This window comes from Polyergus mexicanus, unplaced genomic scaffold (genome assembly GCF_030449975.1).
Source record: "Polyergus mexicanus isolate NDT 795.1 unplaced genomic scaffold, iyPolMexi1.0 SCAF_3, whole genome shotgun sequence".
Classification (NCBI taxonomy): Eukaryota; Metazoa; Arthropoda; class Insecta; order Hymenoptera; family Formicidae; genus Polyergus; species Polyergus mexicanus.
Genome location: NW_027223323.1, coordinates 12,883,216 through 12,897,802, shown reverse-complemented (window position 1 = coordinate 12,897,802; position 14,587 = coordinate 12,883,216). Strand labels below are relative to the sequence as shown.

The 14,587-nt window shown below is 36.9% G+C and overlaps 2 protein-coding genes across 2 annotated transcripts in view; both read right to left on the bottom strand.

Annotated features, from left to right (window-relative positions):
- Dtn (transmembrane protein 132C dtn) overlaps window positions 1–14,587 on the bottom strand; it is a 118,908-nt gene that overhangs the window by 38,328 nt on the left and 65,993 nt on the right. The gene's annotated exons all lie outside the window — the stretch shown is intronic.
- On the bottom strand, window positions 4,469–13,742 carry LOC138944874 (uncharacterized). The gene is made up of 5 exons (XM_070315940.1): window positions 13,558–13,742; window positions 10,963–11,305; window positions 9,903–10,169; window positions 7,021–7,230; window positions 4,469–5,120 (listed from the first exon to the last, which is right to left on the bottom strand). Exons 1-5 carry the CDS (start codon window positions 13,740–13,742, stop codon window positions 4,617–4,619), a joined length of 1,509 nt encoding a protein of 502 aa, XP_070172041.1. The 3' UTR covers window positions 4,469–4,616.

Sequence of the window (14,587 nt, the reverse complement as noted above, 5' to 3'; positions counted from 1 at the left end):
CATTTCGAATTCTCGAATTCGCTAATTAATAAAGATGTATTCGATGAGTACAATATTTCGGACGCGTAATAATAATTTCGCGTCAAAGATATATCCCTCCCCAGCCACGAAATATCATTTATTATGATTAACAGACGATTAATATTACGTTATATTTTTTTTTTCACCGCATACGTCATATAATATTTTAATGTTTTCCAGAAATTAATTATTAATTTCTATTTAATATTAATATCGAAGCTAATATTGTATTTCAATGTTGAACGTAGTTGCCTCAAATTCACTAAATTTTATATGATACGCGCTTTTAATATATCATAGAATTGTCATGTATTACAAAAGAGAAAATTTCACCCCCCCCCATATAATTAATAAACTGAGTTTGCGATAATGCACGACGTCGTATATCAACAACAAACGTCAGCCGTAACTATAACAAGACACGCACGAAACTTGGTAAACTGCACCCCCAGTTGCGTGAAACTCGCTCAACAGACGTGCTATTGTAAACTAGTACATTGACTTTCTTTTGTAATTGCTAGCAAATCTCTCTGCATGTTTCGAAATGACATTCGTATGACACGCGATAGTGTACGCGTGGACAAAAAATAATCGAGCATTTCGTTGATAGATAAAAAAAAAAGCATTTTTTTTTTGTTTTGTTTTGTTTTCACAAGCCTGTCTATCAACCGTATCAACATATTCGAATTGTTCCATTATTTTTATCGTTAAAAAAATAAACACACACAAAAGTCTTTCCGCTGTATTATACAAAAATCGAATCTTTAATAAAGTTAATATTTTTGCAAAAGAGAAATATAATAAGCCAGGATATTAAATATTCGAAGATGTATCGTTAAACTTTAATTCTTTCGAATCGGATATTTATCTTGGATAAAATTCAATGCTATTGAGAATCGTTTAACATGGAATATTCTAAGAAACGTTAACACGAGATATATCATTCTGATGGAAAAAAAAAAGACAGAGAGAGAGAGAGAGAAGAAGAAGAAGGAGGGAGAGAGAGAGAGACAGAGACAGAGAGAGAAGAAGAAGAAGAAGAAGAAGAAGAAGAAGAAGGGAGAGAGAGAGGAGGAGGAGGAGAAGAAGAAGAAGAAGAAGAAGAAGGAGAGAGAGAGAGAGACAGAGAGAAGAAGAAGAAGAAGAAGAAGAAGAAGAAGAAGGGGGAGAGAGAGAGAGAGAGAGAGAGAGAGAGAGAGAGGAGAAGAAGAAGAAGAAGAAGAAGGAGAGAGAGAGAGAGAGAGAGGAGGAGAAGAAGAAGAAGAAGAAGAAGAAGAAGGATTTACACTGTTCTAATTTAGAAGATTCACCTTGTGTAGAAAGCAGTATTGGTCAGACCGTATTTAGTCTGCATCGATTCGATTATATCTTTGCAATTGTCGTGTTCACGGCAGCATGCATCGGTCATTGCGAATACTCCAAGATCGTCCGGGCCGTTCGCGATATTGCCACTGCCGCACCATTTTGTTCCTGATGAAATATTCAAACGTATGATGAAGCTCGTTGCGCCACTTGATTAATTAAGTTAAGGGGGAACGAAAAATTTCCATCGATTGCTCTTTACCGACTTCGCGCTTTGCCAGAATAGCCACTCTTCCACAATTACGAATGATTTCTGTAGCTCTTCATGAATTATCTTCGCAGCCGCATATGTTGAATTATGAGGTGAAAAAGAAAAATTGCACAAATCTCTTTGTACATTCTGTATATTGAAGTAAATGGATCTTTTTGAATATTATTCGCTTAGAAAAGTAAACTGAAGAAAATATGCCGAATATTTTTAATTTGTCTTATATTTTTTCGATGAAAATAGATTTTTTGTAAAAGAGCTAATTCAATTTTATAACAATTTATGGGGAGGAAAAAAAAAATGTATATGGTATGAATTATATTTTATCTTGACTTATATATTGTAAGAATAATTATCGCGTAAATTTCTCGTTCCTCGTGTTATAATTATCGATTGCAAAAATCAGAGATTTACATATGCGTATCAGACATGTGTACGTATATAAAAATTATAATATTTTTCCCCCTTTCAAAACGAATTGTACCTATATGTACTACATTATAACGATTGTATTCGCCCATAAGAATATGTCATTTTAAATCCTACCTGGATATATAAAAGCTGGCTGAGACGTTGCTTCGCGGAGATCATTGTTAAAGATCTCGCTCTCGTTTGGAAACGCGATTTGCCATCCGCGGACATTCCGGGCCAAAGAGAATAACAGAAGCACGAAAGGTAACGTGACGGTTAAAGTCATCGCGACGAAATTCCACTGTCGTTTTAGCCAAGGTAGAAGAAGACCCCCTTATATATGGATACAAAGGGGACCACTGTCCCTGCGCTCCATTTCGTTTCTAAGCCATCTAATCGCGCGAATTACGCCCGGCGTACGAAAGAGGCGACTAATGCGTCGGATAAGGTTCGCGTTTCCTGCGACGGAATTAATCTGCGTCGAGATAACGCCATTGAGGCAGGGGGGCCGGGGTTTCGAAATGTGAGTTATCGAGGATCCTCGTTGATTATCGTAACAGATGCGACGTGACGCGACGCCGGCTTCCGGGCTAATTTAGCGCGATGGAAAACTGAATCGAGAAAAGAAGGGAATGAATTGACGAGAATGTATTGGAGTATCCGCTCTAAATTTATATAAAAAAAAAAAAAAAATAAAAAAAAAACTTTTTCCGATCTTCCAGATATTTTTGTTCAAAATTTCAGATAAAGAGAATATTTTAATGTGTAACTTCCTAAAATAAGTTTTCTTTATTATATGCGTTTTAGTAATATTTTTTACTTGTACAGAGGAAAAAGAAAACTATTCGTTTCGAGTACTAAATTTACGAGTATGCTGGAAACCCCCTCCCCCCCCCCCCCCCCCGAATAGTTTTCGTAAGATAAATATTTTACATAGCATTATCACTAAAAAATTGAAATAAAAAGTATGTACTGTGTATATTTAATATATATATATTTTTTTAATATTGAATATATATAAATCGAGATAGATATATATTTGTACTATATTTTAAACACATAATTTACAACTCGACGGACTGCTTACAATAGAAGAGGAAAATTGTGAAAGAGAGAATTTTTCAAAAAATTCCAGAATCCCAATAAAATTTCACGAAAATTCTCCGATTTTTTCAGGTTACAAAAGAGATACCTGAAAATTACACATTTTCCATATTTTTCCTGGAAATAGACGCTTTGTATTAGAAAGAAAGTCATCGAGCTATCCGGATGAAAAATTAATTGGCACGATCTAGGTATTCGAAGAGACGAATACCAATTTATGATTTATTCACCGTTGATAGAAACGACCGTAAGCCCGCGAATGACCGCGGGCAGGAATTTTCAATGGAAACTCTGAATTTCATACAGACTGGATGAGGAAGAAAATTTGAAAAATTTATTTTCGCCACGAATGAGAGACGCTTTTTTCCCCCCCGCGATGCACGAATAATAGAGATTTTCGAAATGGCGCGAACTCTCTCAGAGCGAAAGGCGATTTAAAGCTCGCCAAGTCTATCCTTTGTCTAGAAAAGTCGCGACTTCGATTCTTTTCCCACGATCGAAACGCGAGAGTGTGTCGATCTTCATTCATATCCCCCTTAAGGTAAATGTGGCACATTCAATAATGCGCGCGCTTCAACGTCCGCGTACACTGTTTGTCCCAATAACGAATTGTGATAGACGGTGTATCAAAGTAGATGCCATCGAGAAGGGGAGTGGGGCGCGTTGGCTATGAACCCTGAAGCTGACCGGCATACGTCAATATTGTGCATACCGTGATACCAATAATAACCCGACCAATAATCGATTACCGAGTTGTTGTCGATGCGGTATAGCCGGCGAATCGATAAAACGCACAATGGAATAGGCAGTTACGGAAAACGACCAACACGTGCCCTCGAAGAATATCGATCACTTCCGCTGTTAGATGGAGGAGATAAATTTTTATGCGCACTTCTTGCTCGCGGAGTACCTACGTACTTTCCTCGTCTACGTGAGATGAAATAAGTATCTAAGTCTCGAAAGTCGTAAACACTGCAAATTAACATCGATTCGAAAAATATCCAAAGTTTGAATTCTTTGAGCTATCCTCGGAAAGTTATATTTATTTCTTTACAATAATGACAATTGTCAAATATAATACAGATATTATTCCACGTGTCACGTTAAATTATAACGTTCCAATTGCAACCGAATATGATTATAAATTGCAAGCAATTATACAATACCATGACATTGAATGATCGTACAAAATGCAATAGGATGCAAGTTAATTTGCACATGTAATCATTGCAGATCTGTGTAAAGAATTAATTTACCAAAATCAATTCATTACTTCCTCGATATGAAATTGCGATAATCGCATTTACGTATGCGTGCACTAGGATAATAAAAGATTTAAGTGATTAGTTCAGTGACCAGAAAATATAATGTTTCATAAAGCTTTCGAATCTTTTTCACGAATTTAATCCTGGTGGCATCGGTAAATAAGTTTACGATTGTGTCAAGATCCATTTTCGTGGACTAAAAATCGTTTTTGCCATTGACAGAAGCGAAATGCATTTTACGTTGGTTACGCGCAAACGCACTCCGAAATGTCATCGAGATTCGGGCAGAGAAAGTGACGGATATTTCGCGGCCCGACTAGACCCTCCTGACGACGAGCACAATCCGCCAACCAGATTCCAACAGCCGTTACACGCTCGGTCGATATCGGCGGACCGATTCCAGATACCCGGAAGATTGTTTCCAGACGACCCGCATCCACCTCCGCTTGCATTCTTTTCAGGAACTCTTTCAGGGGATCGGACGGCGATGGCATCTGGCAGACTGATCCTTCTGCTTCGTCGAGCCGTGGGTAGCTCTCCTTCGACGGGCTCTCGAACTCGTCAGAAGCCGTCTCCTCGATCGCTTCCCCTACGATCCTCTTCTTATCCTCGTCCAAGTCAAATGCATCGTCCATCATCACCTGTGCGTCGTCGACGTCGTGCGTCGAGAGACCCTCGTGAGTATCGTCATAATGCTCGGTGTGATCGATGATCGAGGAAACGACAGGACTCTCGACGTTTTCAACCGACTAAGCAAACGTTCAGCCGTTTGTTTTATTCGCGATTAGAAATTTATATACAAGGTAAAACAGTAAATCAGGGTGTCTACTCAAAAATAGACATATATTGGGTTGAGAAAAAAGTCATTGCGTATTTTTTGTATGTTTTTCAAAGTCATTTATTTATATAAAGAACAAAGATCAATCAATGACATATTTTCCGTTTTGTTCGATGACCTTTTGCCATCTTTCGATGAGCTTCATAATTCCCCGTTCGTAGAAGGACCTGTCTTTATTGGCGAAAAACTGAACAAGGTGCTGATTTACCGCCTCATCTGAATTTAACGTTATTCCACGCAAGGAGTTTTGAAGAAAGCGAAACAAGTGGAAGTCTGACGGCGCAAGATCAGGCGAGTATGCTGGGTGGGGTAACACATCCCATCCAAGCTTCAATAATTGTTGACGGATCGCCAAAGATGTGTGTGGTCTCGCTTTGTCGTGATGGAACACAACTCCTTTACGATTGACGAGCTCCGGACGTTTCTGGATGACAGATTCGTTCAAACTGTCCAATTGCCGACAGTACACATCCGAATTGATTGTTCGGTTCCTTGGTAGGAGCTCAAAAAACACCACACCCTTCCAATCCCACCACACTGAGAGTATAACCTTCTTCTGATGAAGTTCTGCTTTTGAAGTCGTTTGAGGCGAATCATCACGTCGGGACCAAGACCGTTTGCGTTCCACATTGTTGTAAACAATCCACTTCTCATCACCAGTTATCATTCGTTTAAAAAAAGGATCGTTTTCTTCACGTTTCATGAGCATATCGCAGATGTTTATACGCGCCGTCAAATGAACTTCTTTAAGTTCATGAGGAATCCAAATATCGAGCTTGCTTACGTATCCCAGCTTCTTTAGGTGGACGTGAACACCTTTTTGACTGATCTTCAATGTTTCTGCAATCTCTCGTGTCGTGTAACGTGGGTTTAACTTGATCAATGCCTTTATTTTGTCGTCATCAATCTCGGTGGGCCTTCCTGAGCATCCGAGGAGCATCTTTGAGATCAAAATCACCAGCGCGGAATTTCTTGAACCAGTTTTGGCACTGACGTTCTTGTAGAGCATCGTCACCGTAAACTTTACGCAATTTTTCACAAGCTTGACGCGCGTTCTTCTCTTTACGGAAGTAAAACAGTAAAATATGGCGAAAATGCACAGTTTGGTCTTCCATCTTCAACTTGTTGTAAAATCTCCAAAACTCAACCAAATCGCTCAATTTTTTTTTAGAATGAAGCTTAAACCGTCAGCTGTTAAACGATATATGACAAACATATGTGTGAATGACTCTAGTACTGCCAAAACTGAACTAATACCATCTGTTGCAAAAATACACAATGACTTTTTACTCAACCCAATATTTATAATATATAAAAACAGAATTCACATTCAGCTCGTCGATTGTTTACGATACAGGAGCTAAATTATCGAAAGAATTTTTGAAAAAATTACCCGAATCCCAATAAAATCCCATGCGAATTCCCTGATTTTTCTACATACAAAAGAAATCCCTCCATGAGAATTCTAGGTTTTTCCAAAAAGTAAACACCCTAAATAAAATGTCATTAAATCTCTCTTTCTCTATAATAAATAAATGGCTGAACGAAATAAATAAATAATTTTCAAAACGCTCGAAAAATTCTTGATTTCTTTTTTCTTTTCAATATATTCTAGTATTAGAAATATTGGAAAACTACGTTTCTTTTTTCACGCAACTGACGTTAGAAAAAAGTGTGACTTGTCAAAATCAAAGTTCACTTTTTAGACACTGTAGAAATTTTGTAAAATTTTACAATCGCGATCGCAAAATTCAATGTGACTGATCGTTTTCCTGATCGTGTATACTGTTAGCGTGTCTCGGCTAGCGTACCTCGCTACTCCCATCCTGGGAAAGATGACGATGAATCGACTCGATCTCGGTTTTATCGCCGGCGACACACTGTCTCGCCGACGCTACGTCGTCGTCATCGGATTGCTCCGGGTCATCTCCGTGATCCTTCAGGATCTCGAGATTTTCCGAAGCTCGCTTTTCACGAGACGCTTCTCCGCAAACATCCTCATCGGTGGTGCTCGCCTCCTCCTGACACGCGTGTTTGATCGAATACGAGCGTTCAATAAAATTAAGAGAAACGTCCTCTTGACATCTCGATAACAAGACTAACAATCGCGATATCTCACGTATTTTTTGACTCGTCTTTAATATTCAACTAAATGCGCTTTTATATTTTATACGCGATATTATAATCCCTTTCTATATTAGCGCTAAATAAAATTCACGATGCGTTTAATTCAGAAATTTTCAAGTCATTTCTGTACAAATGGTTAAACAAAATTTCGTTAATATGTATTTCCTGTAATCTACGTGAACCGGTTAATTTTCGCTCGCTACGAAAACCGAGTATAGTCTGAAGCGCAAATGCGTATATAAAATATGCAGCTTTGCTTGTAACGAGAAGTAGTTAGCAGTGGATGTTGTATGACGAAAGCAGCTTATTCCGCAAGCTTATTGGCAAAATTTGTCCAATTTTATTCCTCGCGTTATTACACGCTTGTAATTTTCCAATTCTAACTTCCGTGTACTTCCGTTTCAATATTTTTTTTAATATTCTATAGCATTAATTTGACGTTTGTACGTCGAATAAAGAATGATTAACACGCTATACATTACTAAATAATACAGGGTGTCTATAAATTCTATAAAGAATTTAGACTTAAAAAAGACGGATTTAAAAAAAACGACGCACTTTCACACCTCAAATGCTCTTTTAGGACTTTTTAAATGAGAAAAACGATTTTTTAAAAATTGGCTTCTTCGAACCTTGATCCTAAATAATTCCCGAACGGATCAACTTTCGGCCAAAAATTTCTTTTTTATGTCCTTTTGAACGACATACTACAATATAGGAGACACACCATTCGAAATTTTTGAATCGGGTTCCCTCTGTGGCATCCCAAGTCCTTGGGGGAGGCAGCTCCCCCAATCCCCTTAAAAGAGTAACCCCTCGAAATAATGATGCAACGTATTTCACGATTTTTTCATAATTTTTTTCAAAATTATGAAAAACCGTTTCCGAAATATAGGGGGTGGGGAAGAAACTTTATAGACACTCTTTTATAAATATTAATAGAGAAGTAAAATGGGGTATATCGTATTAAGAATTAAAATGTTGCAACTTTCCTTTTTATACATGAAAAATTGCGCTTTGCAATTATGAAATCCTTATAAAATATGCAAGTATATATAAACCGTCCGCCGCGGCATTGTTCCCTTTAGAAAGGCGGTTATATAACACAATTATAGCCTCGAAAATTACAATGCGCCCCGTTCGCTTAAAGCACGCCCCATACCTGCTTACGTGTGTAAGTTACAAATAAATGTCAATTTGCCCGAAACCACACGATGTGTATCATAAGTCAAAGCCATTCATCTCAATAATATATGTATATACAGGGTGTCCCATTTTAAAGGACCCACTCAAATATCTCAGAAACACTGCGTTAAATCGAAAAATGTTTCAAACAAAAGTTGTGTGGCTTCAAGGGGGCCATGAGATGGTGACAATGATTTAACCTTGGAAAATCATTTGAAGGTCATGTGAAGGTCAATTTTAAAATCTTAAAGAGAAATCCCCTTTTTTTATTTAGTATTCTTGTAGCTGACATCGAGAGCTTTCCAAAACACTATAATAAAGTATTTTTTCATTAAGTACTTTTTGAGTTATTTTATATTTTAATCTGACATATTTTGATATAAAAAATTAAATATCTCGTAAAATATTTAGTTTTTGATAATCTTACCGTAATACTTCTATGTACAGAATAATGGGACAAATCAATTAATGGAAAAAAAAAAAAAAATAATAATTGTTTAAAAAAATACATCGTAAAAATTTTTTTAAAAACTATTATTTTTTTATACTAATTGATTTGTATTATTATTCTGTACATAAAAGTGTTACGGTAAGATTATCAAAAACTGAATATTTTACAAAATATTTAATTTTTTATATCAAAATATGTCAGATTATATAAAATATAAAATAACTCAAAAAGTACTTAATGAAAAAATACTTTATTGTAGTGTTTTGGACAGCTCTCGATGTCAGCTACAAGAATACTAAATAAAAAATGGGAGTTTCTATTTAAGATTTTAAAGTTGACCTTCACATAACCTTCAAATGATTTTTCAAGATCAAATCATTGTCACCATCTTACGGCCTCCTTGAAGCCATACAACTTTTGTTTGAAACATTTTTCGATTTAACGCAATGTTTCTGAGATATTTGAGTGGGTCCTTTAAAATGGGACACCCTGTATATTTTAATTTTTCCTAAAAGTAGCCTCGTGCATAATGTTATATGCATATTAAACGATTAAATGGCCCGTAATTATAGTTTGACAAGATTGCCCGCTCTCTCTCTCTCTCTCTCTCTCTCTCTCTCTCTCTCTCTCTCTCTCTCTCTCTCTCTCTCTCTCTCTCTCTCTCTCTCTTCGATGAATAAAAATTGAATAAAAATGCCGAATCTCAAAAGACACATTTTCTCGAAATCAATTTTCATACCGCGCTACGATTACGTTCCATTACGTGCGCAAATCCTTCGATAAGAATACCGGAAATGGGTCATTCGAGAAATCTCATTAACCGCGCGGGCAAAGATGCAAAAAGATCATTAAACGAGAAGGAAAAAACCGATTCAATATTTCATTCAATCCGAGGGGGGAGGGGGGAGGAACGCCCCGCGCGAGCGATACCTTTTCCGCCGCTGTGAACTCGCAGCTGCAAAACATCGTCGTCGTCGAATCGATCGTCTCGGACGTCGGTCCCGAGACGGACGCCTCCACGCTCGAGGAATCGGCGCGTTCGACCACGCGACGGCGTACGGGCCGCTCGCCGCTACAATCGAGATTCGCCAGATATCCGTAAAGATCCAAGAAAATCCTCAGGGGTATCATGGCTGAGCCGCCTTCCGGCTCGTGCGTCAGTAACTCGCAAACGTATATCATCGTCTCCAGCAGATTCTGGAAGCGGGCGTAAATTACAACCGCGAGATTAATGGCGTTTACCTCCCCGGCTTAATTATATTAAGACATACGAGAATCTAGAAAGAAGATACTTGTACACGTTAACAGAGTGTCTATCCTCAAATTATATATATATATATATATATATATATATATATATATATATATATATATATAAACACGTCTCTTTTAGATATTTTCGTTCAAAATTCTGGATAAGGAGAATATTTTACAGATTTTTTTCAGACTTATCGCGAATATTTTCATTTGAATGTTTGTTATTTATTTCCATTGAAATATTTTTTATTCGCTACTTTTCGTGAAGAATTAAAAAGAAAATTTAAAAAGAGAAATACGTATCGATCGTACGCGAAATATATAGCGAAACGTTACTGCATCCTGTGATTCAATAATATCGTTAACGGCTCTTTTATCATCAGTCCCGTTTTAAAAATCTAGAAATTGACAGCTGTCCATCCCATCATACAGATCAAATGTAACCAACTAAATTACGGCCGTCTCATGTTTTGCTTGTTCTAACTGTACACGATGTAAATATTCAGCAATGACATGTGAGTCAATAATATTGGGGTTTTTTTTTTTTTCGTTTCCAATTTCCGCTATATCGCACGTCAGATCAGGTGGTGCCGACAGCGCGTCAATTCTTTCAACCGTTATAAAGAGTCAGCTTATATCTTATTATTCATATTGTGATAAACAAAAATTAAAAAAAGGAACATCCTTTCCAATCGTTATACTTCGAAAAAGCACGTGAGAAAAAAAGAGATGCATGTTTCATGGTGAAAAATTCCGATATCAGATATAATCGCAGGCGATAAAAAAAATGATCGCTGTCGCGTCTCCTTCCAATGAGAATTTTATCATAACTTACATTTCCTAAAAATCCACAGGCGACCGCGAGAAATCGATAAAAATCACAGTGCTCCTTATCCGGCAATAAACCAGCCACCACGAGAAGCTGATAGAGGCTCGTCTCGGGTAAATCCAACCCACGCCAGTCCTGTACGAGGGCTTTCAAGCAGACCTTGTCCACGCGACCGAATCTATTGAATAGGGTCTTCAGGTAGCCGGGCGTGATGCCAGTTGGGTGGGTAAAGGGCGGATACTCCAGTCTGTCCTGTAGGACAATATCGATGGGCCATTCGGGGTTGTTCGCGGTCAGTAACCAGTTGCCAGATAACCCCTTACGATGGCCGTGTGTCCGATCCATCGATAATGCCCCCTGGGCGCGCGTGTATACGGCACGTATAACGCGTCCCGTACGCGTACGGAGCTGTTACAAACCGGTTTTCGCCGCCAACTATAGAAACGCCGCCCTGTCGCCCGGCATTTCCATCGAACGGCCCTCGGCTCTCCCACGGGAGAAGGGGATGCGAATTACGCTGATATTTGTCTTGCAGAGCGCACTCTCCCTCGTTCCCTTCCCATTTTAGGAAAGCTACGTGTAACGTACATACGCGCGGAAATATCGCGCTATAATCAGGTATCGCGTGTCAGCTCCCGCGGTAACGCGATATATCACAGATCAGTGAGGAATTTCCAGTCATCATTGATAACAACAATAACCGCGTCAGCATGTTGCAGTAATAGTTACAAATTAGATTATGCTCCCTGTAATTAAATTAATCGGTAAGATGCATAAATGTCGCGAGAGAGAGAGAGAGAGAGAGAGAGAGAGAGAGAGTTGCATATATAGTGATATACATAGAATGTTTCACGAGGGAATGCGTCGCTTCATCTTCAGCGATGCGTAATTCAACGGAATTGAAACCAATTTCTGTCAACATTTAAGCCGTGGAGTAATTAAGAAATTATTTAATACTTAACAACAAAGTGCTTTGACGAAATATGCTTTAAGACAAAGGCAGAATAGCGTTATCCGCGTTAAAACTAAAGTAAACTTTTAAACAAGACACTTTTCTTATATACATTTTTATAGAATAAAATTCATAAAGAGAAATAATAACAAAATTATTTGTACAAAATATATTTATAATAATAATAATAATATTAAAAGAAAATTCAAAAACGCTTTAATGGAAGAAATTTCATACATCGAGAATAAATTTGCGCGATAAAAAAAAAACAATAATATCGTTAATAATATCGTAAAGAATTTGATTGGCCGTTAAATTAATTTCGTTAACTGATGCAACAGCAATTATATTTATTAAATGGCGTTATATGAAGAGTTTGCATATTTATCAATAACGCATGAATAATGATAAATGGATATTAATAAAGAGAACAATCATATTATATATTAATATAATTATGGAAGGAAATTGTTTGCGCGCAAAATATTGTATCGATGTTTAAATTTATTAATTCGGCTCTAGAATGGAATTTAATTTTATTCAGTTTTATTTAATTCTTAAAACGCACATGCCTTATATCCGCGGACGCAACGAATTACAACTTTTCATTAAATCGATTACTCGGATAAGAGAGAAAGATCGTAAGCTCCGCCGATTTGTAACTTCTCTTTAATGTTGTTACTTCATTCAACCAAGAATTACGCGAACTTATAATTACAGACATCCGTTCCGGATGTCGGTGGAAGGGTGAGAGAAGACTGGGGATGATGAATGTACCTTATACTTCACGAATAATATCATAAAGATTATTCGAACAAGCGACGTAACAATATAGATCGATCGCGGCACGCGTGGAATGCCGATTGATTTTTGCGCGAGTAATGTATCTTTAGAAATATATTTTCCGATACGCTTACCTTTTTGCTCCGAACTTAAAACAAATGGAAAAAAAGAAGCTAGAGATTAAGGGAAAAAATTTTTTCAAAATTGATAAATTTTAAACATATTGCACGGAATATTATGAAAGATCCCTCGGAATTTTAGCGCGTAAGCTAGATTTTTATTCCGAAATTATTAGATTTTTCTGACGATTCCATCATATATTATCTAATATTGAAATTTCCTCGAAAATTTCGGACAATTTCAATATTTCAGAGAAATGTCCTTTTAGCAAATTTCGATTATATTATCTTATAACTATGTAAGCTTCTAGAGAGATCTATTTTCCTTTTAATTGTTAAATAATATATTTCCTCGAAATTTTACGTTTTTTTTATATATGACAATGCGATATTTTTGGTCAAACTTCTTTCCAAATATTGAGAATCTTTGCTGTTGTAATCTGATATCTCGAAAACTATAGAAAATGAGTTTTTTTTTTAAATTATTTTTAGACACTCATCCCTCAACATTAAATTCTTTCTCACGCTCCTCTCTCAATATTAAATTTTTTAAACGTGACATATATATATATATATATATGACGTCATAAGCAAAATTTCTCAAGAGTTTAGAGCTCTTTTATATTGGTTTGCACAAAAATGAACCGTACCTTCGTCGGAGGCGGCTCGCCGTTCGCCAAAGCTCGAAAATAGGCGGTGGTCCATCGCAAAAGATCGTACGGCTGCGTTCGAATCGCCGCCTTCGCGTAGAGCTTGAGAATGCGCGGGAAAGTCGGCGGTATATTTATTTGTTGGGCGCAGTAAATCCGCTCGGTCTGCGGATCTGACATTTCGCGCACGGAGCGGAGGAACGTGAGCGGAGGCCAAGACAAGCGGAATTGACAAGAGACGAACGAAGCGCGAATATAGTGATATCGAGCGATTCGATTCATTCGCGAAGTCATCCGTCACTTCCGCTTTGATAGATATTTTTCGAGAGACAATATCCTGCAAAACTTCAAGTTGATACGAAATTATACAATTTTGATACGAAAAATAGCGATCTCTTTTTATAGTCGAAAAAAAAAAATTTTTTTTTCCATTATATACATTCTTTCAATATTTTTTGAAAATGAAAAATTTTATATATAAATATATACAATAAAATTTCTCATGTCAAAGAAATATATATAGAATGTTTTTAAAATTTTTTACATGGAAAAATTATACCTCACGAAGCTTTAATAATACTCATTTCTGTTTTATCCTTGACAAAAGATTCTTAGACTTAGTTTTAGCGTTAAGTAGTATTATCTTAGCGGCTATTATTCAGCATAAATCTTGAAAAATTAAAATTAAACAATGAAATAAAGATTTATTTAAACATAGAGTATTGTATGTTCGAGAGAGATAACGAGTAATCTAATAAGCTATCTCTTTCATATAAATTTTGTGTCATTATCCCTGCCTATAGTTGGTGGAAAGTCCCGCCAAAGTTCTCCGCAGAGAATTTAACACTTCAGCTGCAAACTCAAACTGCAATAACCACGAACGATGAAACATTGAAAATGTACTTCATTTTACGAGGGATGTGCACGTCGAGTTTTTTAAAATTTAAATAACCGTCCGGTTATTTGACTCTCGCATGTCGCTTTTAATATCTATTCGTTCAATTTTAGTCAATTTGCTAAAATTA